This window comes from Rutidosis leptorrhynchoides, unplaced genomic scaffold (genome assembly GCF_046630445.1).
Source record: "Rutidosis leptorrhynchoides isolate AG116_Rl617_1_P2 unplaced genomic scaffold, CSIRO_AGI_Rlap_v1 contig572, whole genome shotgun sequence".
NCBI lineage: Eukaryota > Viridiplantae > Streptophyta > Magnoliopsida > Asterales > Asteraceae > Rutidosis > Rutidosis leptorrhynchoides.
Genome location: NW_027266794.1, coordinates 29,454 through 56,961, shown reverse-complemented (window position 1 = coordinate 56,961; position 27,508 = coordinate 29,454). Strand labels below are relative to the sequence as shown.

Below are 27,508 nucleotides of genomic sequence, written 5' to 3'. Positions count from 1 at the left end.
TAATGAGGTCCTAGTGAGGGCTACTTTGATCCATTTAAATTTTAGATTACTAAAATTATTTTAAAGGTAAAAATAGCGTGAGCCCTTCCGTATACAATCCACGATAATGGAAACACTCCATTTAACTTTAGGTTGCAATGGAATTAACGTACAGTTTATCCACCTGCCTCCCTTTGTCTTAAATTAAAGGGGTTTAGCAGTGACTTCTCTACCTGTTTCCGCGGTCGGACATTTATTCCACCACCGCATAGGTACGATCAAGTCAACAGGTCCAGTAAGGAAGGGTCACGAAATTTCCACTGACTTAATGTTTCTGCCATCCGCGGCACCGACACCATGCTTATCAATAGAAGGAATGGCGATGTTTTGCTATGTTTACGAGGCATGGACAATGTGTCTCGGTCGATAATCTTGGTCCTGATCAGGCAAAAGAAAATGGAATATTTGCTTGGCCCCCCAGCTTTGAAAGTTGCTGTAAGAACACACTCACCTTGCATTTATACGATGGTTGTGAGCATTGCAGGCTGGTGGTGCTGCAAATTTATGATCCTGATGTGATGGGCAGATAAATGGCAGTTGAGCTAAGTTAAAGCCCTCATACATAGATCAGAGCAGGAGTAGTATATATAGGCATCTTGGCAAGTCCTTAAAACAGCGGCTTCGTGTATTCCCACATATTCCTCTCTCGTTAGAACGTTCTGAAATGGGTGGCCCTTTGACTCTTGATGCAGAGGTTGAGGTTAAGTCTCCTGCAGACAAGTTCTGGGTGAGCATGAGAGACTCCACCAAACTGTTCCCAAAGATCTTCCCCGACCAATACAAGAATATTGAAGTCCTTGAGGGAGATGGGAAGGCTCCTGGCTCAGTTCGCCTCTTCACGTATGGTGAAGGTAATATGATGGTGATCATAGTGAAGTATCTTCGTTGCTTTTTTTTCCCCCTAAATTAATTAGATGGCAAAGCGCACTTACTGCGAAAATCTTAGCGGTTGAACTTGATCCGACAAACATATCACCTTTTAAATGGGGGACTTGGCTCTTTAAATGTACCTTTAATCTAAAAAAACTTGAAACTGCAGATGCCATGAGCATGATGAGGTGAATTCTTCAATGAAGATGAAACTGATGAGTAGTAGCGATTATTCTCAGACATCTTGGATATGAGGTTGCAAAAGGAAGGCATGCAGTGCTTGTCTATAAAATAAGGAATTCTCCTTTATAGATTAGATTTGAACTTTTGTTGTCCATTGGTTTGTGCTGCTTCCTGTGATTTTGGACTGCAATTTTGTAAGAATGAAAAGTAAACAACAAGACGTTATATGACTCAGCTAGTGTACTGACACTGAAAGAGGCTGAGTGAGAAAAACAGCTTGAGACTCCATTTCTTTATTTACCGGTGTTTTTGGCCAAATAACTTATTTTCCTGTAAGCTATCAAGATCTAAACAGAAAGATCATTTTGGCCTGAATTGCACTTAAAGCGGATCCTTGTCACAAGCATCCTCTATGCTCGAGTTAGAAGTGTGGCTCTTATCGCTTCTCCAACAAATTTTCCATGCTCTAGGTTCTCCACTTGTTAAAGTATCAAAGGAGAAGATTGATGGTGTGGACGAAGCAGACAAGGTCGTGACCTACAGCGTTATAGACGGTGATCTCCTGAAGTACTACAAGAATTTCAATGGCAGCATCAAGGTAATTCCTAAAGGAGACGGAAGCTTGGTGAAATGGTCGTGTGGGTTTGAGAAGGCAAGCGATGAAATTCCTGATCCCCACGTAATCAAGGACTTCGCAATCCAGAATTTCAAAGAGCTTGATGAGTTCATCCTCAAGGCATAGATGCCGCCAATCGTCTATCCGGATTTGCACTAAATATCAATAAAATAATGCGGAGCTGGACTCCGCACTTCTATGTGCATCTAGTATGAGAGTCCCCTGCTGTCTCTGTTTGTATTCACTTGAAGGGTTTTCTATTAAGCTCTCTTTACTGCCTCCGAAAATTCCTTCCCCTCCCTTGCAATCTAGATTTAGTAACAGATGAAGTTCGCAGTGGTAACTGAACCTGCATCCGCCTAATGAATCATCCAATCATAAAACTGGAGATCAGTTCTGACCAAAACAATAAAGAGGACAAGACATTAAGTTGAGAAACAGCGAAGCAAATCAGATCAAACAGCTCATGCTTATGACATCTCCGTTTGTTCCAGTTGAGCCACAAGCGAACTAATCTTTAGTGTTAATCAACGAGCGAGGGACATCCTCTCCAATGCTGGCATGCAATGACATTCTCGAGTTCACAGCAGTCTTTCAGTCTAAGAAGCTGACATGCATCATTCTCTGATGACCACTTGAATTAGGTGGTTTAGGGATCGCCTTAAAATTTCCCCCCAGTAAATTGGTATACGAAAGAGAGATTAAACATCCCAAGTCTTGAAAGGGTTCAGTATTATTAACCTTAGAAAACTATGAGAGGCATGTCATATAAGATGAAGTGCATCAAAATTCTGCTGCCTTCTTGGCTCTCAAGCACCACAATGGCTGTCACCATTAGAAAGTTTAAAGCATCACAAATGCTATGTTGCCTTCCAGAACTTGTCCTTCATGCCTCCCGATCCCAACCTTTGGCTTCATCAATACAGGATGAGGGATTGGATATTTTGAGCTAGAGATGGCTCCGAAAACCGAAAGCTTTTCAAAGTCAGTTTCGTTGAGGGCAAGAGAGATAATTAAAGAACCGAACAGCCAAGAGAACTGAATCAGTGCAAGTGCAATGCTCAGCCTGTCTTGTACATAACATCCCCAGTAGGTACAAAATATACTTTGCTAATTCCATTATTTTACATGCCATGAAAACCATCATGTATGTCAGCAGAAGGAAAACCAGGGACCTTTCGGGAGAAAAGAAAAGGCCAGTCTGACAAAACTACCAAACAGAATGTAGAAGAGGGAAACGAAAAACCAATGTACATTACAAAGTTTCTCATGATAAGATACAAGCACACCATTTCTGATTGAGGTGTTAGCTACAGAGTAAACATCTCTCCATCAATAACCTGGACCGCTGCCCAAATGTACCTATCTCGGACTTCTGGCAAGAGGAACCAGATTGGCATGAGTTTCCTCTGTCAAGTCCCTCAAGCAAAATCAAGCAAGAAATAGCTAGTAGAACTAAGCTGGAGGACGGTCCTTCTCTCACCATCACAGCATGTATTGCGTAAAGATTCAGCCACCAGTCAAGGCATGTCCATTAAGCAAAAACTAAAGAGCTCACGTTTTGAGGCTTGCCAGGAGCATTGTTTCGTTTCCTTTGCTTATACCAGGCATGATATTCTAGACTTGAGTCTCATCTTGCAAAAGGGTACCTTGTTATCATGAGAATCCCCATTTCTGTTGTCATGATCGTCGTGTGCTTCGCCCTCTCTGATTTGTCCCCACATCAATGAATAATATCCTATTCCTATTATGAATGCTCCTATGACGCTGCAATTAGCCAACAACATACTTGCGATTGGATCATTGACAGAGACAAAGGCCAAATGGATGCCTAAAATTACAAAGATATATCACAACCAAGGCTCAGGCAGTTAATTTCTCGCACTTTTGCAATGATGAGCTGAATAATTGATGAGAGTGCAAGGCAAGCCCTAGCATGAATCTATACTTTAGTCCTCTGAATTGGTGAAGATCACATGAAAGAAAAGATACAAGCAGCATGTGCCCAATTCCTGCCTCTGTAATGGAAGGATATGTGCACTCTTTGAATCTTTTGAGCTTCCCATTGTAATGTGTTATTGATGGAATAGAAACAGAGAAAGTCTCTGCAGGCAAAAATGTGCTAGGTTCTGTGTTTTCAAGTTCCCAATTTGTAATGAAATGAATATTCAAATTCCTCTCCTGGACTAATTTTTAGGTCGTTTCAAGCCTCACGCAGTTGCATCAATAACCTTTGAAAGTCATTTGGGGTGACAACAAGACATGAGTTTTACCTTCCATAATGAAGGCTATTTGCAAAGAAGCAAACAGCGAAGAAGCATGCATACAGGATCCCAAACGGCTTAAACATGGGAACATAGAAAGGACCCTTTGCTTGAGTGCACCATATTTGAACTTGGGGCCGAATTACTCCTCCGAAAATCGCCTGTGGCATGTATAAGTTATAGTCAGAGGGCATCATGACATGAGCATTTTTATTTTTATTTCTTTAATTTCTGTAAATTTATGCTTTTTGTAAATGATACTGAGTGAGTACAAGTAGCTGTGTACTTACGGTTGAAATTATCAAGAGAAGCTTCAAATCCAGTTTTAGCTTCCATGCGCTTAGGTTTCTCTCTACAGTAAAAGAGACTACTGCACATTGAAGAGTCCCAACTAAACTGTAGAAAGATACCACCTTCATCACTTGTGGGTATTGCGTCAATGTTCCAACCTGACAAATAAAGCAACATTATTATAAAGCATGCAAAAGAACATACAAGACGTTTATCTACTTTTCAATTTTGTGGCTGAATAAACTGTTGGAGTTTTATTAAGGAATGAAGCGGTACCTGAATGATGTTCCATATACAGACAGATAAAGATGCACCAGCGAGCAAAATGCCACCAACAGCCCAATGCTCAGGCGTTGAGGAGTAGATGAGTAGTTGCTGATATTGAAGTCGATCGGGGGACGAAACTGAAGATCTACTGACGACAGGTCCCTTATAGAGATCAACAAATACTGCCCCCACAACTGAAATAAAGGTACCGATTACTTTCGCTTGGATGCTTGAGCTTCTCCAGTCTAGCTTTGTCGTCCTAATATTGGTAAAGTATAGTTCAGTCACTATTTAATTTCCAGAGGTGCACCTTTATGAACTACCAGCAATCCTTATTTGCTCAGGACTCTGAAATAAGATCATCACATTAAATATCAGACAGAGAAAGAACTTAACGGTTTAGAAACGGTGAAGACCTGAGTAGTAAGGCCAAGAGGAAGGAAAATGTCGGAACCAAGTGTCCCATTGCACAAACAAGAATCGGAGAACTGAAATCTAGGCCGATGAAGGCGAGGTACTGAGTTATGGTTATCCTGCAAGAACACATCAGTAACAGGTTACCCTTCATTCTCAATGCCTTCGTGGACCAAAAGAGAGGAGAGAGTTATGTATTGATCTAACACGTCCATTTTAAATTGGTTCCCACTTGTCAAACTTCAAGGTACATATATCGAGTCTATCTCATAGACTTTCAAGAGCTAATGACTATCGGTCCATACTACACACGGTCTACGCAAAGCACCACAACAAAGAACATTCCAGGAATGAAGACCACCAATTTAGCCCCTACAGGTACTGAAGCAGATTAGATATTGATTGAGCGAAAGGGGTGAATCGGACTGTGGCCTGGTGAAATGGCTTGGCTGGTTGGCGCTTGAACCAGCCTTTCGTAGATTACCAAGAGCAGTGTCGAGCCAAACCCCAACTTCAAGCCTTGGAAGCCTCACTGACGCCACCACTGCCAGATGTAACATCTACAAAGAAGGTGTATATATAACTTCTGGCTTGGATCAGCCTGACGAGGCTGAGCTCGCCCGTAAAGAAGAGCTGACATGTCCAAGTCCTCCCAACTCAAACTTTCCTTGAATTTGGACCGAAAAACTCTGCAGAGTTTGGTCCAGTGATTGGAGGGCCTCTCAAGCCCTTTGAGCCGCCAAGCAACAATTAGGTGTAGACCACAAGGTGAGAAGGTCAGTTCCAACTAGGAGTGCGCCAAAAAACTAAGAACCATCCGAACTACCTAGGAACCAAACCAGACTGGCCCGGAATCGGCAATTCCCAAGGAAATTGGTTCAGTTCTCAGTTCTAATGTATTGGAACCCGTGAGTATTGGTTCAATTTTCGATTTTAAATGTGGAACCGCCCACCCGCCTATCTAGATCAAACTAGTAATATATACATATATATTTAATTTTTAAGAAAAGTTTCCAACCAAAAATTTTTTTAAGAAAAATGAAAATCTTAAAACCCTTAATTTGGAGCTTAACATCCACTAATTAAGTGTTTGTCTTGTTTCATTCTTATTTCGTCTAAATTATTTTACTATCTTGACTCTTAACTTTTTAATATGAGTTCAATCTTTAATTGATATTGCAACTAAGAATGTGGAAGTTCTTTGTTTTTTGCTTTAGCTTGCTGGAAAATGTCACACCAAGTGCGTGAAGTTTGGTGGGACTAGTTTCATGGATCTACCTAGAATGGATCGGACCGGTAGTTTGGTTCTCAGGCAAATCCATGGAATCAATAGGTGATTCTCAGTTCCAATTTTTCAAAACCAATTCTTAGTGGGTGGTTCCCAATTTTAGGGTAGGAATTGTCTATCTGGACCATGCTCACCCCTAGTTCTAATTGAAGAATTGGACTGATCTAGCCTGTTCTGAATGATTCTCGATTTTGCAAAATTGGAATCAGTGATTCCTGATCCGCTCCCAATTTCAAGTGCAGAACTGAACCGTCCAAATTAGACTGGACTAATATGTCTTTTTATAATTCTTTTTTGACTTATAGAATATATATGCTTGTCTTGCATTTCTTTTTTATCTTCAAGAGAAATAGAGTAATTACTGTCCATATAAATGCATTCTTTTATTTTTCAACATATGTTTATATGATGCCATGTGATAGAGTAATAAGTATAAAATCCAGGGGGAGATTGGTCGATCATCAATTAGATCATGTAAAGATTTTTTTAACGAAAAATAAAAAATAATGCTCTTTTTTGTCCTTTTAATGTTGGGAAACTCCACTTGTAGCTCTTTAACCAAGAAGATGCATATGGAAGGGGCAAACGAAAACATTTGGAGTTCAAGATGTAGAGAATAGAAGAAACCAAAAAATTAAAACTTTAAAAAAGGAATAAATAGTTTCAGCACCGACTCTAGAATTGGACTGAACGGGTCGGTTTGATTCCAAGACCAAATGGGGCCGGTTCATATTTCTACAAACTAGGAAACCTCGCCTGATCCAATTCCAGATGTCAAGATAGGTTTGGGTTAGAACTTACTCTAAAATCGATTGCCCTTATATGATAGCAACTACGTCTTTCAAACAAGAAAAGAAAGCAAGAACATAAGGGGAGAAGAAATGTTGAGATTGTAATTTGGTGTCTAAGACCTCAGAAGTGCATCTAGCATACAGAGGAGGGAAGAGACAAGGATCAGGAGGGGAGAGAGCGAACCCAGTTAAACCCAAGAAGAAGAGACGCAAGAGTAGAGTCGGGGCGATGGCTGCTTCCCCTGTTCTGCAAGCCAAAACATATAGACAACCAGCAAGCGCCCCGCGTCAAATTATTATATGATTACATGGGAAAAGATCCCTACACAAAACAAACTGATTGTCACAAAACACAAAACACGCACACGACCTGTCTCTGTGGAAGACGAAGGAATAGGGGAGGAGGATGAGGGAAGCGAGAGCATTCGTGTAGAGGACGAAGACGAAAGGGCTCATGCCGTTCGACATGGCCGTCTTCGCCAAGATGGTCAATCCGATGGTGCAACCCTCCACGATCACCATCACCACACACCGGGCCACTTCCATCGCTTTACCGTCCCTCGTCACCTCCATCTCATCCCTCATCTCTCGCTCTCTCTAGCTAGTAAGCCGAGACCTTCGTCCTCTCTTCGATTGGAAGGATTCTAAATAAGAATAGATGAACGAAACAATCTCAAGATCAATGCACAATTCAGGCACGAGTTATATACATGCGTTGCTCTAGCTAGAGCATGGTGTAGCTCCCACGGAGAGACTGGAACTCCACGTCCATGTCCTTGGCCTTTATCTGAGAATGCCCACATCAACATGTAAAAAATAGAGAGAGAGAGGAGAGAGAGAGAGCAACCCTTTGAGGAGTTGTGAGGGTACTGAGAGGGAGAAAACGCTACTCGTTTGCGTCAACGTCCGATCATTGCATGAGGAGTTGTGAGGGTACTGAGAGGGAGAAAACGCTACTCGTTTGCGTCAACGTCCGATCATTGCATGAAAAATAAATCGCGAGGCCACAAGTTTCTCTTTTGCCCTTTTGCCCTTGATTTTGTTTTGGGAAAGACTTGAGCACAACACGTCTGGTGTCCAATTTGTCACATGGTCCCTTCGGTAATCCTGACGGAGACGCGGCAATTCTCGACGATTTTACTAAAATTATCGAATTAAATAGATCCAGGGACCATACGTTAGTTTTATAATTCTCTATAGGGGTGTGTTAGTGGTTCACATTCAAAAAGGTCCCATCCCATGTCCTCGGGGCCGGCCAACTTGCTTTTTCTTTTTTTAGTTTGGGGGTGAATCAACATACTTTTGATCTTTTGTCAAACTCAATATTTTTGACACGTCAATATATATATATATATATATATATATATATATATATTATTTCGACATCTAACTTGAGTATCTCAAATTAAGATGAGCTCCTCTTCCTCATCCGTGGTCCACTGACATCTCGTGCTGCCCATTTAAGCCTGAATCATTGGTTAATTAATTATTATTCTTTCTGGACTTAGCAGGATCAGCTACTCCCCTAACCACGCGATTTCTCCGGGTCCCCCATAATGAGATCGAAAGAATTCGAAGTCGATTTTTGGTCACAAATGAATCCACAGCATTTGCTTAAAAATTGAATTGACGACATCTTGTATGAGCAGAGAATGTTCTTGAAAGAGCATGTATGATTACGGGTTTGGTCGCTAGCCAATGCATAATCAGATGTGTTTTGAAAGTTGAAGTTCATGTTCAATCAAAGCAAAGCTCCCTAGCCATGATTCCCCGACTCTCCATTGCCCAGAAAGCAACCCCAACCAGTCATCAATTCCAGCCGTATCTTATCCCATACCGTTGTCAATTCCGGGATCTAACCAGCTACACATTCACTTGCGCGCACTAATCATTGGCACTCTCCAATCAACATCACCTCATTGACAAACTACACGATCGGATGCAGCAGTTGAGTCTGCCCCCTTGTTTCTTTTCCCAATTTTCTGGGGTTCTCTCTTTTGCCCCCTCCCTCTTTTTTTCATGCATGAGTCGTTGCCTCGCCGTAATAGGGGAGAGACTAGACAGGTCAGTAGTCTCCTCAATTATATGAATAAGAAAAATCAATCATATACGAGAATCTCCTATAAGATGGGCATCATAGGTAACCAGACTCTACTTTTTGGCCGATTCTAAAGTCGACCCTTTGAAAACACTAAAGTGCCTGTTTGATTTGGCCAAGAAGCTGACGTGCAATTTTTGCAGCAAAAGCAAAGTCACCCTCTCATGCGGCCGAGCGGGGCAAAGAAGCTGAATGCAGCTAAAAGACCACACCGTATACAGCCAGTCTCTTCATTTTCAGGAACAAGAGACAAATGCAAAGCAATCGACCCCTCAAAGGCATTAGGAGCCAGTTCGAACTTCGTTCAACATATGTCTGGGACTCAACAGGAATAGTGGGTATGATAAGAATAGAAGCCACACTGTAGGAATACTAATAATACTGCAGAAGACTCAGCATGATCGTGCCTCCCATGTTTTGGGGACAGCTCCACACAATTTATATTTAGCATGACACTGCAAGGCAGTCTATGGACATCATTCATTCAGAGGGAAAAAACGGATCTCATAATGTGACGAAACTATAGCTTTTACCTAAATGGTCAAGAAATGCAATAACATTCATGATAAACTGTCACTAAAAGATAAGCTTCTGACACAAAGATACATATCCATCAATAGGACAAAATTCTTTTGAAACGTCAACAGATTCAATTTTTTTTGGTCACAGGAAAAAGGAAGCAGGGAATGGGCATGCATCATCACAGATATACGTATGATTACACAAGCATGCACGATTACACAAAGCCTAACCGATTGGCATGTTAAAACAACTTAAAAGTAAATATCGACCACAGGTGCATTGATCTTGTTCTTTGGATGAGCATCTCTTTCTTAAAAAATCCCGCTAAAACTTAAACATTGTTGCGCGTACAATAAAATTAGCTAGATACTATATACATGCCTAATACCGACTTTTTTGAATCAAGGACAGAAGAGATGCCGAGATTGTCTCTTCTGGCTCGGAAGCGGCAGAATCAGTATCAGTATACTGAAAATAAAAGGGCAAAAGAAAAGCCAGACATTATATTGATATAGGGGGTGACACCCCTAACACCTTAATTTTAAAGAATAATCGTTAATTGCTAAAGCTACTTCTTTCTCAATAAGAAATGTCAGCCGGGACAAAGATTGTGCAAGGCATTCAACTCAAACAGAAATAATCAAATTCAGAAGTAAATCTCTCTTCCTTTGTTGCCAATATCCACCAATTGCAAGGTGAACCTAGGAGAAAATGGTCCAAGTCACACTTTACCTCTGCGATACAATCTACTTAAGAATTCTACGCTGACTGAACCAACATTAGCCTATGATCCCAGCCTAATGAATTTCCGCTAGTTACCTAACACATACACTGACCATGACAAGAATTGTGAGCCACGAAGATCAACCATGATGCTATCTTTTCATATTTGCAGCAAGAATTTACGACGATTTTGAACACAACCATTTCAGTTTATAACCACAATATGCATTCTAGCAAAAAGTGGCAGTAATCAAGCATGAAGTACATAGATCATCTTAGACACTATATTATACCACAGCAGGCAATAGTGTGATCTAGATTGCGGATAATTGAAAAAGAAAAAGAAAAGCTTTGAGTTGAGGAGCCTCCTTCTTGTCATGTCATCAATGCAGCTAAGAGGCAAGCTATATGGCCCTTGGGACGACAGAGTCATAACCGCCTCTCTATGAATTTGACCTTCTGGCGTCAATTAACTCCAGCCAATAGCCAGGTTTAACAAAAGGGGCACTTTTTTTATTACTTTCTTCAGTTCTGTGTTTCACATAAATATCCTTGAAACCCAGTACAGGATAGAGAAGCTGCCAATACCTTTCTGATGTAGACAACTTACATCTTTATGTATGGATCAAGTATCATTTTCTGTCCAAAGGAATTTCTTCTTTCATCACAATTTACATGGCCAGAAACAAAAGTTTTGCTAAATACTTACATCTCTTCAACAATAGTTTGCAAAAGAGGGACCTTTTTCTTGTTTAGTTTCACATCACCCACTGAGATAACAAGATCCTTTTTCTCTTCTTTGGCTTTACCCCACATCACAGAATAAAATCCAACAGCAATTGCCACCGATCCTACCAAACTGCAAAGATGAAACATGTAACTTATGAAGCTGTCATGGTTACTAACATAAAATTAAATTATAGAAGAAAGGGAAAGCTATCAGTTGCAAGAACAGCAGCATTGAACACATGGGCATCACAAAGTTCGATTAAAGCAAGTGCATAGATTAGAAATACCTTCCAAGATAAAAGTTATCACCCAAAAATAGAACACCCGCAACAGCTGCGATGACGATCCCCAGGGGCTTGAACATTGATACAAAGACAGGTCCCGTTCTGTGCAGGCACCATGTACTTACACCAACTTGGAAAGCAGAGCCAAAAACGGCCTACATCATAAACCTAAAGTTACCAACTAATTTTGCGAAAGAAAACACAGGTAGAAAGTGATGTCATGGCAATAAACAACTGCAAATCTGCTACAAACGGAGCCACAGCACCAATATCCTTGCAAAATCGCTACACTACATGAAATGAAAACAAAAAAAAATGGTTACCTGGAGCAAAATTGCTCCAGTACATGAAACAAAGACAGAATAAGTTAAAAATAAACATTTAATACGATAGGGATAAGCTTCTATAGTATAAGTCAATCAAGCTCCAAATTTAGCACAGAAAAATATTTCGGCAGATGACCCTACCGAGTAAAGAACCGCCATCAACCGCATGTTGTCCTTTAAGCTCCAAGCACTTGACTTTCGTTCCACAAAGAAAGATATGGCGGCAGACTGGATGGCCACAAAGAAGCAGTAGAAGAAGACTATAATCAACTCTGCTGGATATTTTTTCAGCACTGATGCCTGGAAGCATTAAAAGCAGAAGGCTAACTATTTAGACTCAATATGGTTTGACTAAGTGTGACTTCAATTTAGTTTCCTCTAGACCTTACCTGTACAATGAGCCATGATGAAGTCATCACACAATCAGCTACAAGAAACAAACCTCCTAGAACCCAGTTTGACTCTGGTGTCAGAAGTTTATGATGCAAATTGAAAACTTCATTATGCAAGTTTGATAGAGAGGATGTTGATGTCGTCACAATAGCTGGCCCCTTGTACAAAGTGACGACAAATGCACCAGCAATGCACACTATGGTTCCAGCACACTTGGCCAAGCTACTTGAACTGCTCCAGTCTAATCCCTCCAATCTGAAGCACCAATCACATAATTATTAATCAGCAGGCGAGACAACATGAAATTACCAGAATCCTCAAGTGTACCAATCTTTCATGTACTACTAAGGGAAGTGTGCACGGATGGTTACTCCAAGAAATCCAGTCCACCATTTTTGCATTCTAGCATATAAAAATTTCAATATTACTTGTTCCCGGTCTGAATACCTAGCAAGGACTGTTTATTTTTTCAAGCCAAGAGAGGCGGAAGAATCCTTAACAGGATATCAAACATGGAAGCTATATAGCATGAATAAACCAAGAGCAACAAGCCAAACAACTTCACAGAATGGTCGACCCCTCAGTTCATGATTCGATGTTTTCAGTGCAAGCTATGTAGACAAGAGCTTACCTATGGCACTGGAAAAGAAGACAATCTACTTAGGAACTGCATATTTAAGATAACTTTCCCAGCATAATTTTCATCAATTCACCTATTAAGTGGCACCCCTAAATTCGGGAGCACATTAAGGAAAAGTAATTGGAACAAATTGATCTTATGTATTATGGGCATACTATACTCTCTAACCTAACTCAGGCTTTAGGAATCCAGGTTATAAGCTGGAAGTGTAATTGTATTACGAACTTTATTTAGTTAGTCAGTAGCCAATTTTGCACTTCGTTGGCAATTTCGAAACAAAACTACCAAAGAGAACATTTTACAATCATAAAATGAAGAAAGAACAAGGCAATGGAATGCTTAAAATGATATCTGGCTCCACGGTTAACGACCTCACAATGCGCTCCTAGCAGTCGGCACGCCTCTTTCAAGACAAGCGGTACTCCCCACTCCTTTTCCCGTCCCTCGGTTGCAACCAAAAGCATACAATGATCAAGGTACATATGAGATAGGCCAAAGTTATACTTGAAAATCCACTAGTTCACTGCATATGACGGGCGAAGAACTGAGCGATAAAGAAGCACTAAGCCAATCAAAACTACTATAGTGACCTGAAAATGATGGCAAGTACGAAGGTGAAAGCCGGGACGAGGTTGAGCAAGGCCGAGCCGAGCGTGGGCGAGCTGTAATTGATCCCAGCGTACCCAAGTATCTGTGCCAAGCAACTGTATATAAGAAAAAAGAGAGAACACCGAAGGCAAAACCCAGCATCAACAAAAATCCATCTAAACAGTAGGAATTGACCGAAAGACAAACGAAGGCACGTAAAGATTTTCCTATTCGAAGCCAATCGAAGCAGTTCACTCCGAGCTTACCCAAGGAGGCCGAGCACGAAGAACTGAAGAACGAGTGATGGAGTCAATGGAGGACGTCCCGACCTGCAAACGATGGGGGAAAAGCCTCGTGACAATCGACCGATAGAAACGCCGGTAACCTCACGATTACCAGATAGAAAGGCATGCAATGCAACGAGAGAGAGAGAGGGAGGGGGGGGGGACCTGTGGAAGATGAGGGAGGCAGGAAGCAAGATGAGAGAAGCGAAGGCGTTGGAGTAGAAGACGAAGACGAGGTTGCTCATGCCGTTGGACATGACAGCTTTGCTCACGATCATGAGGCCGACCTGCGCGCACTCGGCCATCACCATGCCGACGACCGGCACGGCGAGCCTCGTATCCATCGGTCGTCGCTCCGCCGCCGACTTCAACGGAGGAGGAGATGGAGATGGAAGAAGCGCTGCGCCGAGTAGAGCAAGAAGCGTGCTCGCTTTTGCGTTTGACGAGCTGTTCTTGGAGCTGTTTGGTTTTTGTCTTCTTCTGCGCAAAGCGGAAGATGCAGATTACATCTGATTGGTTGGGGGATTCCAGCATCGTTTGGTACGGGCCGACACCTCAGCATGTACGAGGAGCACTTGTCGATGGATCACAGCCGTTGAATCTCACATGATTCAACGGCTGAGATCCATGGAGCTCGTATGAACTATGAACCTGGACCATATAATAATTTTTCTACACCAAGCATGATCATGACCAAATCTGTATGCATGAAAATTTGGTAGGTTGACTAAAAATTGACCGAACATGTATGCTACTCTCATCTTCACCTATTCCCACTTTCTTTTTCGAAATTATTCATTTTCTTGAACTTTTTTATGTATCTTTTTCCTCATCTTATGCATTTACTTAACATTCATAAAGTCAAAAAAACATGATTGCGAGATTTTATATAAAAATATAACTTGACCTTTACGTAAAATTGGTATATTTGAATTTGCGTTAATCTTACTTTTGGGATAAGAGCTCGTGGCTTGAACTCTACGGGACAAAGCTTTATCCCATGAGCTTTGTTCATAGTTCACCTTGACTGCGGGCACAAGCCTTCTGTAGAGGATGTACAAACATTAATGTATATACTTGTTTTAAAAATCTACATTTAACAAAAATAGAATATGGATAGTGAGAAGAAGATACAAGTTGAAATCTCATAATGAAACTCTAATTGCAAAATATAGATTTTTAAAAGCAGCATATACATTAATGTTTGTACATCCATTTGCCAAAACGAGAATGCACCCAAATAGTGAAAAAATCTTTCACCAAAAAGTTCATTCTTGATTTTTAATGGAAATGCATTCTATGGTGATTGCAGGCAAAAAATAAAAGTAAGATTCTAAAATGAAGATGTAAAACGTAAATTCTAAATATATAGTATTGGAGATGATAAAACAAGTGTTGATGATGAAAAAGACACACTAATACATTGATTAAATGACATTAGGAATCTGCTTGCGTTTAGAAGACCATCCTCTTTACAACGAATGCTATCGGTATTTATGCTTTGCTAATCACTATTACAACAAGTACTTATCACCCCTATGTGGTAAAACAAGTGCACGTTTTTTTTTTTCCTCAGATTTCCGGCGTGCCCGTTATGCATTGACAATTGTTATCCACAAGAAGTTACAAATCCGGAGGTCACTAGGACACTCAACCGTCACTCTGCATTGGTGCTTCCATTTGACATCCTTGATCAATGTGCTCTACTTTTTGTGTCCAACGGTAGGCCAAATTTCAAGATTAGCTGGTTACCGGTGATATTTGGTGAACGTCCCTTCGCTTCTCGTCAACATCAAATATTACGTAGCTATAGACGAGCATATCATACTGTTGTCGATGTCCACACACAATCGAAACTCCTATCAAATCTGTCATTTTATTGGTGCTGCCATTATTCCGGAAGGAAAAATCAATTCGAATCCATTTCAAAAGGACCAAAAAAGGGAACATCTCTGTAGATGTGTACACACCTTTCTCTTTCCTTTTGATTCTTCCTCTTCTTTTGACCAAGAGTATCTACGCACTCAACGATTTGCTTTGGAGCAAAGGAATCTTATGGCTGGAGGATGCCAGGCTCCCATCAGCCCCACCGCTGTCCTCGATTGTCTTCTCTTCCTCTCTGGACTTTCCCCACATGACCGCGTAGAATCCCATCGCAATCACTGCTGCTCCAATCAAGCTGCCAAAAACCAGAAGGCAAGTAAAGGACCAAATCAGATACTTTTTTAACAATTAGAAAGTAGTCCTCGTGCGGCTCATCTTCCGACCCTGTTTTGCTCCTTCGCGTATGCATGTAATGACAGAGACTCTGGTTTTTCACATAGTCTCTGGCAAATCGCCAGAGTTGAGCAATAACCGTTTGGTTTTAAAAAGTTAATCTGAAGAGCAAGGCAATCTATGTTTTATATCTTAAGAATATCTGTTGCTATGTTTGAGATGAGCTCGTGAATGAGCTTTTTTCTCTTATGAACACATCTTTTTCTTAATCTCTTTTAATGAACTAGATTATTGATTGTAGAAAAAGATGAGGAATAGGCATTTCAATAGAAAGGAGGAGAGAGCCTTTGTACCTTCCAAGGTGTAACTTTTCCCCTAGAAATATGAACCCCAATCCCACAGCAAATACAATTCCCAAGGGCTTGAACATGGAAACAAAGACAGGTCCAGCTTTCTTCAGGCACCATGTGCACAATGTGACTCTAAAGACACCCGCAACCAGAGACTGCATTTACAATATTAATCCGACTTTTATCTTCGAACTCGAAGTCGACCAAAAGTTTAGACTTTAAGAGAAGCAAAATCACACGCTTACCGAGTATAAAATAGCGATCAAACCCACATCGAGTTTCAGAGTCCAAGACTGCGGCTCTCTCACCATAATGAAGGATAATAGCCCGGAAAAAATTGTTGCGAAGAACATTAGATAGAACATTATGTTCAACACCACGGGGTAATCTTTGAGGATAAATACCTGCAAGATTACAGATTTTTTGTACTTGTCAAGTCTTTTTTTAAATTCGTTCTATTGTCATTCATATTCTTAGGAAAAAAATAGGGATTGTTGGTACTAACCTGCATAATGAACCACAGTGATAACAAGAAAGCTTGGGCCGCAAGGAGAAACCCACCGAGAACCCAATTCAATGGTCGTGAGAGAAGAGAGACAAGGTGACGGGGATGAACAAAAGAAGGCAGCGAAGGCAAGCGGAGAATTGTCGGACCCTTGTACAGAGTGATTACCAATGCACCAAGAATTGATGCAACGGTTCCCACAAGCTTAGCTTGGCTGCTCGAGCTTTTCCAATTCAGTTTCTCCATCCTAGTTTTTCAATCCATGAACAAATTCAAGAGTAAGATAAGTTTATCTTGTTTCATTGTCCGACAGACATTGTGTAGTGCTGTGTTTTGCAGTTTCGTTTGAATGCGCAGCCTCCACTTGCTGAAGCACTGGACTTTCTTGATTTTTGTCCCATTTCATGGATCCAGCATCATCAGAAATAAAAGTTATAGAACTGTTCATAATCTCTGAGATTAGAAATTTAGAAGGACGGACACACAGAAAATGAGAAGTGAATTAAGTCGTAACGAAGTGAATCTCTCCGGGCCTGGTTGAAACAGGAACTATGGATTTTGCTTTGGTTAGACTCGATTAAAAGCATTCCCAACTTTAAGCAGAACCTATGCATCTGCTTCTCTCATTTTTCTTAAAATGGAGGTTCTTTAAGTGCACTGCAGATAACGAGAAGAAAGAAAGAACGAACCTTGAAATGACGGCGAGAATGAAAGTGAAAGCTGGGATGAGGTTCATCATGGCCGTGCCCAGCACAGGGGAGCTGTAATCGATCCCGGCATACCCGCATATCTGCGATGCGGATCTGCATCGACCAAATCACCAAAAAAATTCACCATGTTTTCCCGTATCAAACTCTCAGCAGTAGATCAAGACGTTTCGCTTCAAAATAATTCCAAGAAAAGCAAAATCCCAAGTCCGCAAATTAATGCGAAACGAGGACACTTCACTCACTCACCCGACCAGAGCGAGCAAGAAGATCTTGCGAAGCACGGAGAAAGTGAGAGGAGGGCACGACCCTGACCTGCCAAACAGAGCAAACAAACAAGTCAAGAACTTAAAACTCTTCTCCCCCCCTTTCGCCTGACATTAATGGAGTTAGCGAGTGCTAGGCATAAGCAGAGCACGAACCTGCGAGAGATGATGAAGGGGCAAGGAAGGAGGACGAGAGAGGAGAGGGCATTACAGTAGAAGGCCAAGGTGTACTTGTTGAGCCCATCGGACATGGCCATTTTCGCCACTACCATCTCGCTCGCTTGAACCAGAACCACCATTATCATCCCCACGAACGGCAGCGAACGCCCAGCCCTCCCCTCCATCTCCATCTCCATCTCCCTCTCTCTCTCTCTCTCTCTCGCTCTCTCTCTCTAGCTCTCCTCAGTTCGTGGGTGAAATAATTGGAGAACCCCGAGAGGCTTTCCTCAGTTTCACGGGACCGCCATCGATTGGATGCTTTTGTTTGACTTTAAAACTGACGGAAGACAAAGATCTCTCCCTCCAACTTTTGATGCGCTGTCGACCAAAAAAAAAAACTTTTGATGCGCTGTGATATTTTAATAGCTTGCGAACCAGAGGACGATTTCAACAACCGTGAAAAGAACGCGGGCGAGCTTTATTGACGTGGCTTTTTTATAGTTCATAATAAATTAAACATGTGTGATTGCTTCCTTTTGCACGATACGATTCGTAGTGTAGCAAGTTCGGATTCGGGATGGACGGGAGACCGTGCAGAAGCATAAATTCTAGGAAAAATACTGAGCGTTGTAAGCAAATTTAACCGTGCGCATAGTTACTGTTGTAAGAAAAGGGGCGGGGTGTTTTAGGTGTGAGAGCGAGAGAAGTCAAAGTCATTTGGGATTTGTATAAACTTGTGATGGATATCATGTCGCAATGGTTAAGTGAGAGAAGTTTCTAAAACTCTTATCTAGACATATGCGTGTTCACAAAGTGATTGCTTTATATTGATTGATTACCTTAAGCAAAACATTCATTGAACATTTGTTGTAATGGGAGTTTGGGGGTATTGCCCCAGTCTCCGATTAATTTTGAAATCGGACCAAACTAGCCATACTTAATTAGCTTTGATCCGTTTCCGATTGCAAGATGCTGAACTAAACTGAATCCAATTTCAAGGTGCTAATTTGGTGCCTTCGTAGTTGCATATCTTTGGCATGATCTTGTCGAGACAATAGAAGTTAGAAACCCCAAAAGTGAGAAGGATTAGAAGGATTTTAGTGTTAATAGAAGCTTATGTCATAATTTTTCCTTATTCATTCGGAAGTTTCATCTTCTCTCATTCGTCGCTCACCTACTATTAGCCTATCACTCTCTTCCTTACCATTGGATGAATCATTTTTTAGTTTATTGGCAATCGTTTGATTGGTTGCCCAACAACCACTCGAGAAAAAAGGAAAAAATTGTATAAATTATAAAAAATAAATTCATGAAAATGCAATATATATATTTATTTATATCAGAGCCAATTATACCATGTAAGATGGTCAATGCTGTAAGCGAAGCTCAACAAAAATTAGCTAGAAGAATTACATTAGCAATTTGTCAAAAAGTTTATGATTAAATTGACAAAATTTAAAAATTTAAAACTGAATTAGTATTTATACAATAGATTTATGACTATTGTGGTAATTGCCCCTTTGGTAGACATATTATGTTTCATCAATATTTCCTTACTTCTTTCTTAATTTTATGATGCTTCATTCAGTAGATTCATTACATTTTAACAAAGCATGATTTGTAAGACATTACTATATTCACAATCTTATTAAAATTTCTATATGTGTGATTGTGTGCACACAAATAACTTAATTCTTGAGTGCTTTGCTTACTTGGGATTCACTAGGCTAGATGCGCTTGTTTCCACCCCAGATCTATCTTCGAGGCAGACTAAGTATACATAAATTCACTAAAGTCGATTATGTATTCGGATCGACAATGTCTTTATATTAGTATCGTGTACCCTCCATCCAAAGAATTAATTTAGGTTTTGTCATAGTCTCCTCCGAGTATAAAAGAGTCGTAAAATATAATTGAAAGAGAATCTTTGCTTTTTTATTTTTTTCCTTTCTATCACCGCTTGATTCGCAATTCTTGGAAGTATTGTAACGATGAGCATGCTTATTGTCATGGAAAGACTATAGGGCAAATGCTATACTTTTGCATGTGGGTCGATTAATATAGTTGACTTAGACGTATTTCTTCGTGTATATACAAAGATAAGTATAACGATGCATGCTATTTCCACAACAACGCATGGTGCATAAATACTATATAAATGTACAAAGTACTTGTGAGCTCAAATTTAGACCCTCGCATATTTCTTGATGGGGAAGGTCCGGTTGCCATTGCGGTTGCCTATTTGAACCGTGACTGACACAGCAATGCACGGACCGGGCGACCCGCTCTTCTCGAGCACGTGGGCTGCGGAAGCTGAGAACGGAAGCCCAGCCACCGAAAAGCCCATATGAGGCCCAATGCGAAGTCGCTAGGAAGTTGGTGCACATGCTTTCTTTGCCCACATCTTAACACACGCACATATTCGTCGTCCCCTTTCACGTCGCATCAAATACACGCGCGTACTCCTTCGCATTTCCTAATATGGGGGTTCCCTATTCCATGATAGGATATAAATTAAATAATGTTTTTGTTTAACAATTCAAACCTTTTAGAACAATCGGTAGTGGTACCATCAAAATTTTTATCTAATATTAGAGCAAGAGGAGATTTAAAGTATACAAATATTTAATCACGTTTTTATCTTACCGCTTAAATTTTTAGAACGGTTAATTATGATCCCAACGAATTTCTTAATAAGTTCCCAAGTTTTCTACATAGCATACACTGCTTTTTTCGTTTTCTAGTTCTTTAACCTGTCGACCTTGGGATTTTGAATGGAGAAATTTGTCAAAAAATTCATAAACCTGTTATACAGCGGCTAATTTAATTTTAAATTTTTTAATCATATCAATTTAATCATTGCAACTAATTCTAACAAAAAATCGCTAACATGACAGTTTGGTCAACGTCGGCTATCTTATGTAGGGGTGATTGATTCCTGGTTCAATGCAATGGAACCGATCACTTTCTTTTTTCCTACTACTTATATGCCTTCTATTGTGAAGAAATGGATTAAAAAAACTTGTTACTTTTATCTTTTTAAGAATTTTTTTTAAAAAAAAAAGTATATGTAATCAGTCCAATTCTCTCTTAGAATCAAGAATTGGATTGTCCAAACACCAGTTCTACTTTTTGGGAATTGTGATGGGCAATTCTTTTTGCATACCCACATTCTTATATAACATGACTGAGTTGATGTGGATAATTTAAAAAAAAAATTCTAGATTTTTTTTTTCCTTATTTGTAAGCTAGTCATTAGCAACAAACCAAGGACAACGGCCTACAAGGGTTAGCCTTGCTTGGGCAAGGGCTACCCTTGCCTACAACTAACGAGGCCCACGACCATCACCAGCGACAAGTCTTCGCCCCTTGCTGGCCTCAATTAAAAATTTTAAAATTTTAAAAATCTAAAAATTATAAAAAAAATTTAAAAAAATTTAAAAAAGTTGTCTACGTTAGCATTGATGATGTTATGTAGTACAATTGAAATCCACACGAGCATTTTCAGGCCAAAATTGACTGGAATTCCATATTGATAAATTATCAAAATATTTAGGACTAAATTAACATAATTTAAAGGGTTAGAACTGAATTTACGTTCATAAAATAGATTTAGGATTTTTTGATAATTTTTCCACTTCAAATGTTATCCCAATTGATCGGCTTTGTTTTTTCGGTGTTCCTTTTTTCATTCCTCCGAGCAATCCGATCATCCCTGCATTTTCTCTGGTTTTTCGTTTCAAAAAACCTTCTTCTATCCTCGACCTCTGTTACTTTCTGCCATCACTTCGTTTCGGACGGAACCACAGCGATTTGCGTCAGATAGACAGTGCGCTCTCTTTTTCTCAATCTGCTCAAGTGTCTATAAGGTCGTCATTGTCCTCTCAAGTTTCGATTTTGTCTGTAATGGTGAATCGGCGATTGGTTTTTTCCTCTCTGTTTCCTTGGGTGGGCGAAGGTGTGGAGAAGACGAAGGTGGAGGGAGAGGCGGAGAAGTTGACGGTGGAAGCGAAAATGGATGCCGTGAAGCTTCGCGAGAAATTGCAAGAGAAGACGAACAAGAAAATGGAGCCATTGCCCAAGATGGTCATGAATGTTTTCCGAATTCTTCATTTTTTGGCACTGCCCCTGTATTGGTATTTTCACGTGCGTTTCACATTGGAATATTCAACTCGAATCCATTTCAGCAAGACAAAAGGGCACATTGCCGTAAACATGTATAAACCTTTGACATTTTCCATCCTTTTTCTATTCTGCCAAAGAATATCTACACGCTTGAAGCTTTGTTTTGGAGCAAAGGAATCTTATGGCTGGAGGATGCCAAGCTTCCACCCTCCGTTGTCCTCTCTTCCTCCTCTTTAGACTTTCCCCACACTACCCCGTAGAATCCCATCGCAATCACCATCGCTCCGATCAAGCTGCCAACACCCGACAAGAAAAAAAATACATAAAAAAAGAAGAAGAAAATGTTAAAGTAAAGAGTATGGTGATTATAATTTATATCTTAAGGATGTACGTTGCCAATGCTTGAGATGAGCTCGTGAACGAGCTTTTTCTCTGATGAACACATTTTTCATAATACCTTCTAATCGATCAGATTCTTGATCATAGCAAAAGATGGGGTTTAGGCATTTTAATGGAGAAGAAGAGAGAGAACACATACCTTCCAAGGTGTAATGTTTCGCCTAGAAATATGAACCCCAATCCTACGGCGAATACAATCCCAAAAGGCTTGAACATGGCGACATAAACAGGTCCAGTTCTCTTTAAGCACCATGTGCACAATGTGAGGCTGAAGATGCTAACAACCACAGCCTGCGTATGCAATATCATGGCGAGTTTGTTTCATTCAAAAGGAAACTATTTTCCATGAAAATCATTTATTTGGTGATTTCCAGAAATTGATTCTTTATTACTAGAAGGAAAAGCCGTTCTATCCCAATCTCAGCTCGTTGTTTTTAATCTATGGAAAACATTTTCCGTAGACTAATCGATTTTCAGTCATTCAAACAATTGAACTCTCAAAAACTACTTTTGTCTTCCGATGCAAAGTCGGATCAGAATCTAGACTTGAAGAGTCGTGGTATTATGCGCTTACCGAGTATAAATTAGCGATCAAGCCCCTGTCGAGTTTCAAAATCCATGACCGTGGTTCTCTCACTGTAATGAAGGACAATAGCCCGGCCAGAATTGTCCCGAAGAGCATTTTGTAAAACATTATGTTCAGCACCACGGGGTAATCTTTGAGGATAGATGTCTGCCAGATTCAAGATTTCTTTATTTCTCGAGTCTACTTCTGTTTAACGTCGGTAAAATTCTAAAAGTGAAAAAAGTTAAGGATATTGGTGCTGACCTGTATAATATACCATAATGATAATAAGAAAGCATCGGCCGTGAGGAGAAACCCGCCAAGAATCCAATTCGACTGTCGCGAGAGAATCAAAAGAAGGTGACGAGGTTGAACGTAAGGAGGAGGGGGAGGTGAGCGGAGGATCGGCGGACCCTTGTAGAGAGTGACTACTGATGCACCGACGATTGATGCGATGGTTCCGACAAGCTTAGCGTGGCTGCTTGAGCTTTTCCAATTCACTTTCTCCATCCTAGTTTTTTGAGTTCGATAAAACCAATTCAAGAATGAAATAAGCTTGTCGTTTCATCGTGGATGACATGTCATGCACTGCTATCTTTTGCGTTTCGTATGAACGTGCAGCCTGCCTCCACTTGCTAAAATGAAGGTTATAGAGCTCTTCTACTCTCTCTACTTTCTTGATTCTGTCATGTTTCAGGTGTTCATTCGCTTGCAGAAATGAAGGTTATAGAGCTATTCTACTCTCTGAGATTAAAAGGACAGATGCACAGAAGAAAATGGTGAGTGAATTGAGTGGTGGCAAAGTGAATTTCTCCAGGCCTGGTTGAAACGGGAACTATGAACTATGCTTTGGTCGTACTTGATTAAAAGCACTCACAAACTTTGAGCTGAACCAAACGCCCATCATCCAATCGACACACCATCATCTGCTTCTCTCGTTTCTTCAAGTGCACTGCAGATAACGAGAAAGGAGAGAGAACGACCTTGAAATGACGGCGAGAATGAAAGTGAAAGCTGGGATGAGGTTCATCATGGCCGTGCCCAGCACAGGGGAGCTGTAATCGATGCCGGCATACGCGCATATCTGTGCTACCAATCTGTATCAACAAAATTACTCAAAAATCCACTCTGTTTTTTGGTATGAAATTCTCTGCGGTTGATCAAGACGTTGAGCTTCAAAAGAATTCCAAGAAAAGCAAATCCCAAATCTGCAAATTCATGTGAAGTGAAGAAACTTTTACCCACTCACCCAACCAGAGCGAGCAAGAAGATCTTGCCGAGCACGGTGAAAGTGAGAGGAGGACACGACCCCGACCTGCCAAACGGAGCAAACGAACAAGGCCAGGACTTGAAACTATTTTTCCCCCTAAAGCTGGCATTAATGGATTTAGCAAGTGACTGACAGCGCAAACCTGCGAGAGATGATGAAGGGACAAGGAAGGAGGACGAGAGAGGAGACGACGTGACAGTAAAAGACCATGATGTACTTGCTGATCCCATCGGACATGGCTATTTTCATCACCACCATGTTGCTTGCCAGAGCCAGAACCACCATAATCATCGCCACAAACGGCAGAGAACCCCTCGCTGTCCCCTCCATCTCTCTCGTCTATCTCTCTCTCTCTCTCTCTCTCTATCTGTCTTCCCAGTTCGTGGGTGAAATAATTGTAGGACCCCGAGAGGCTTTCCTCCGTGTTACGGGACCGCCATTGATTAGATGCTTTTGTTTGACTTTAAAATTGATGGAATGCAAATATCTCTCCCTCCAACTTCTGATGCGCTTTAATATTTTAATAGCTTGCGAACCAGAGGACGATTTTAACAACCGTGAAAAGAGCGCGGGCGAGCTTTATTGACGTGGCTTTTTTTTTTATAGTTTATAGTAAATTTAACATAAATGATTGCTTCCCTTCGCACGATATGCTTCGGAGTGCGACAACTTCGGATTCGGGATAAACGGTGGACCGTGCAGAAGCACAAACTCTAGGAGACATGCTTAATCTGGTAAGCAAATATGACTCTGTCCGTATAGTTACTGTTGTAAGAAAAGGGGCGGGGTTGCTTTAGGTTTGAGAGCAAAAGATGTCAAGTCTCTTGGGATTTGTACAAGCTTGTGATGGATATCATGTCATGATGGTTAAAAAAGAGAAGTTTCGAAAGCTCTCCCCGAAACCTGCACGTGTTTACAAGCTGATTGCTTTACATTAATTAGTTACCTTCAACAAAACATTCATTGAACAGTTGTCGTGATAGGGGTCTTTGGGGCATAATCGAACCGAACTAGCCATACTTGATTAGCTTTGATTGGGTTTTTGATTCCAAGATGCTTAACTAAACTGAATCCAACTTCAAGATGCCGATTCGGCACCTTTGTAGCTGCATAGCTTTAGCATGATCCTGTCAAGATAATAGAAGTTAAAAACCCTCAAAAGTAAGAAGGGATTAGGAGGATTTTAGTGTTAATAGAAGCTTATGTCATGATTTTTCCTTATTCATTCAAAAGTTTGGTCTTCTCTCATTAGTCGCTCACTTGCTATTAGCCTGTCACTCTCTTCCTTACCATTGGATGAATCATTTTTCAGTTTATCGGCAATTGTTTGATTGGTTGCCCAACAACCGACCAAGAAAAAAGGAAAAAAATTATATAAATTATAAAAAAATCATGAAAATGCAAAAAAAATTACTCATAGCAACGTCGACTATGTCATGTATGTAAGCAATTCTCTACAAAAATTGGCCAAAAAAATTACATTGACAATTTATTAAAATGTTTAAAATTAGATTGACAAAATTAAAATGTTTAGAACCAAATTAACAACCCTACAATGGATTTATGATTATTTTGGTAATTACCCCTTTGGTAGATGTATCGTGTTTCGTCAATATTTCCTTACTTCTTTCTTGATTTTATGATGCTTCATTCAGTAGATTCATTATATTTTAACAAAGCACGATTTGTAGGGCGTTACTTTATTCATAATCCTATTAAAATTTATCGCTTGTGCACAAATAACTTGATTCTCGAGTGCTATGCTTACTTGGGATTCACTAGGCTAGATGCTCTTGTTTCCACCCCAAATTTATCTTCAAGGCAAACTAACTAAATATACTTAAATTCACTAAAGTCGATTATGTATTCGGATTGACAAAACCTTTATATTAGTATTGCGTAACCCTCCCTCCAAATAATTAATTTAGGCTCCTTTGGTGTCCCATGGAGAAAATATTAGCAACATCTATCGTGCCAACATAATAAATTGAAAGGACGGATGGATTTTGTCATAAGTGGAAAGAACGAAAGCAAGCTTGATTCACGTGGCTTTTCTTTAAGTTCCTAGAATATTAAACATCAATGATTGCTATTACATAATGATACTAATGTTAATATACAACTATAGTTCTGCTGCTTTTCTTTTCTCGTCGATTGTCTCTAGTGCATTATTGGTCTGCGAGAAGGAGATGATCGGTTCAGGTTTCAAAATGGATCTGCCAAGGTACCTGCAAATTCTGGGAAATTTCTGCTCCTTCTCTCGCCCATCGTCCTGTCAGCATCAGTTTATAAAGGATCTTCCTTCATGGTGCATGTGCAATTGTACATAGGGCGGTGCTTCAGGGGTACATCCGCTATAGGGTATAATACTGGAGTCGGTCGACTCTCGATACGATCCATTTGCACGGCACAATACGTCGTTAAACGGATTCGAATTTGGCATGAATATATAAGAGTAGAGCAGCAGTTTAGACATAATTTTTGTAAAAATTAAATTATGCAGAGAGCGCATGAAATTATAAAAGTTTTGTAAGCAAATAGAACTATACATGAAATAATTACTCGTGGAAAAACGGCCAACTTTTTTGTAATCCATGATGATGCACAATCATATAAAACATTAGGATTGATCAGTTCCTGGTCCGGTCTAATTCTGAGATGGAACCAGGAATCGGACCGACTGGTCTTGGAATCAGGAATTGGACCGACTGACCAGTCCGGTAGAACTAGTAAATTTATTGTTTTTAGCCAAAAATAAAATGAAAAATGGGAGAAATTTGGAGGAATTTGGATTTTTTATTAAGAAATTTAAAAATATATATATTATATATATATAAAATTAAACGGTCAGGTTGATCGGATTCTCACCTTGGAATCGGAAACCAAACCACTCTCACTTTTGGAATCACCCCAAATCGGCCAATCCGATCCAATCCGAGTGGTATCCAGTTCGGGTGATTCCTAGTGCACACCCTTATAAAACATGCATTTTTTTTTCACGATGATGCAAAGTGCATACAAGTGCTATAAAAACGTACGAACTTACTTAGCTCGAAAGGGAGCGACCGCCCCTGACCTGGCAAGCGCACGGACGGGGCGACTCCGCCCATCTCGCATCTCGAGCGGCTATACCGGGTCCACAGCAGGCCTACGTGGGCCGGAGAAAAGCCCATGCCAGGCCCAATGCGAAGGTCGCTGAAGGAAGTCGGCGCACGTACATCCTTCGCCTTCGCTCGCCCAACGGACACTCCTTCGCATTCCCCATTCCCTCTCTGCAGTTTCTCTCTCTCTCTCTATTCCTCTCGCCTTCTCCAGAGCGACGCTGCGAGTTCACC

At 40.5% G+C, this 27,508-nt stretch overlaps 5 protein-coding genes across 5 annotated transcripts; 1 reads left to right on the top strand and 4 right to left on the bottom strand.

Moving 5' to 3' along the window:
* Positions 1–703: 703 nt before the first annotated feature.
* Positions 704–1,834, top strand: LOC139884584 (MLP-like protein 423). Its single transcript, XM_071868600.1, has 2 exons — positions 704–890; positions 1,563–1,834. Exons 1-2 carry the CDS (start codon positions 704–706, stop codon positions 1,832–1,834), a joined length of 459 nt encoding a protein of 152 aa, XP_071724701.1.
* Positions 1,835–1,870: 36 nt separating this feature from the next.
* Positions 1,871–7,608, bottom strand: LOC139884583 (WAT1-related protein At1g70260-like). Its single transcript, XM_071868599.1, has 11 exons — positions 7,394–7,608; positions 7,208–7,270; positions 4,947–5,063; positions 4,540–4,789; positions 4,263–4,421; positions 3,982–4,133; positions 3,358–3,475; positions 3,071–3,128; positions 2,837–2,918; positions 2,578–2,774; positions 1,871–2,016 (listed from the first exon to the last, which is right to left on the bottom strand). The coding sequence occupies exons 1-11, from the start codon at positions 7,606–7,608 to the stop codon at positions 1,871–1,873; spliced, it is 1,557 nt and encodes a 518-aa protein (XP_071724700.1).
* A 2,416-nt stretch (positions 7,609–10,024) lies between these two features.
* LOC139884582 (WAT1-related protein At5g40240-like) lies at positions 10,025–13,954 on the bottom strand. The gene is made up of 9 exons (XM_071868598.1): positions 13,776–13,954; positions 13,593–13,655; positions 13,329–13,442; positions 12,095–12,353; positions 11,847–12,005; positions 11,383–11,534; positions 11,076–11,225; positions 10,955–10,958; positions 10,025–10,111 (listed from the first exon to the last, which is right to left on the bottom strand). The coding sequence occupies exons 1-9, from the start codon at positions 13,952–13,954 to the stop codon at positions 10,025–10,027; spliced, it is 1,167 nt and encodes a 388-aa protein (XP_071724699.1).
* Positions 13,955–15,626: 1,672 nt separating this feature from the next.
* LOC139884581 (WAT1-related protein At4g15540-like) lies at positions 15,627–18,011 on the bottom strand. Its single transcript, XM_071868597.1, has 7 exons — positions 17,812–18,011; positions 17,639–17,704; positions 17,372–17,485; positions 16,683–16,929; positions 16,423–16,581; positions 16,181–16,332; positions 15,627–15,789 (listed from the first exon to the last, which is right to left on the bottom strand). The coding sequence occupies exons 1-7, from the start codon at positions 18,009–18,011 to the stop codon at positions 15,627–15,629; spliced, it is 1,101 nt and encodes a 366-aa protein (XP_071724698.1).
* A 4,070-nt stretch (positions 18,012–22,081) lies between these two features.
* LOC139884580 (WAT1-related protein At5g40240-like) lies at positions 22,082–24,503 on the bottom strand. The gene is made up of 7 exons (XM_071868596.1): positions 24,316–24,503; positions 24,153–24,218; positions 23,887–24,000; positions 23,168–23,414; positions 22,913–23,071; positions 22,478–22,629; positions 22,082–22,232 (listed from the first exon to the last, which is right to left on the bottom strand). Exons 1-7 carry the CDS (start codon positions 24,501–24,503, stop codon positions 22,082–22,084), a joined length of 1,077 nt encoding a protein of 358 aa, XP_071724697.1.
* Between the last annotated feature and the right edge of the window lie 3,005 nt (positions 24,504–27,508).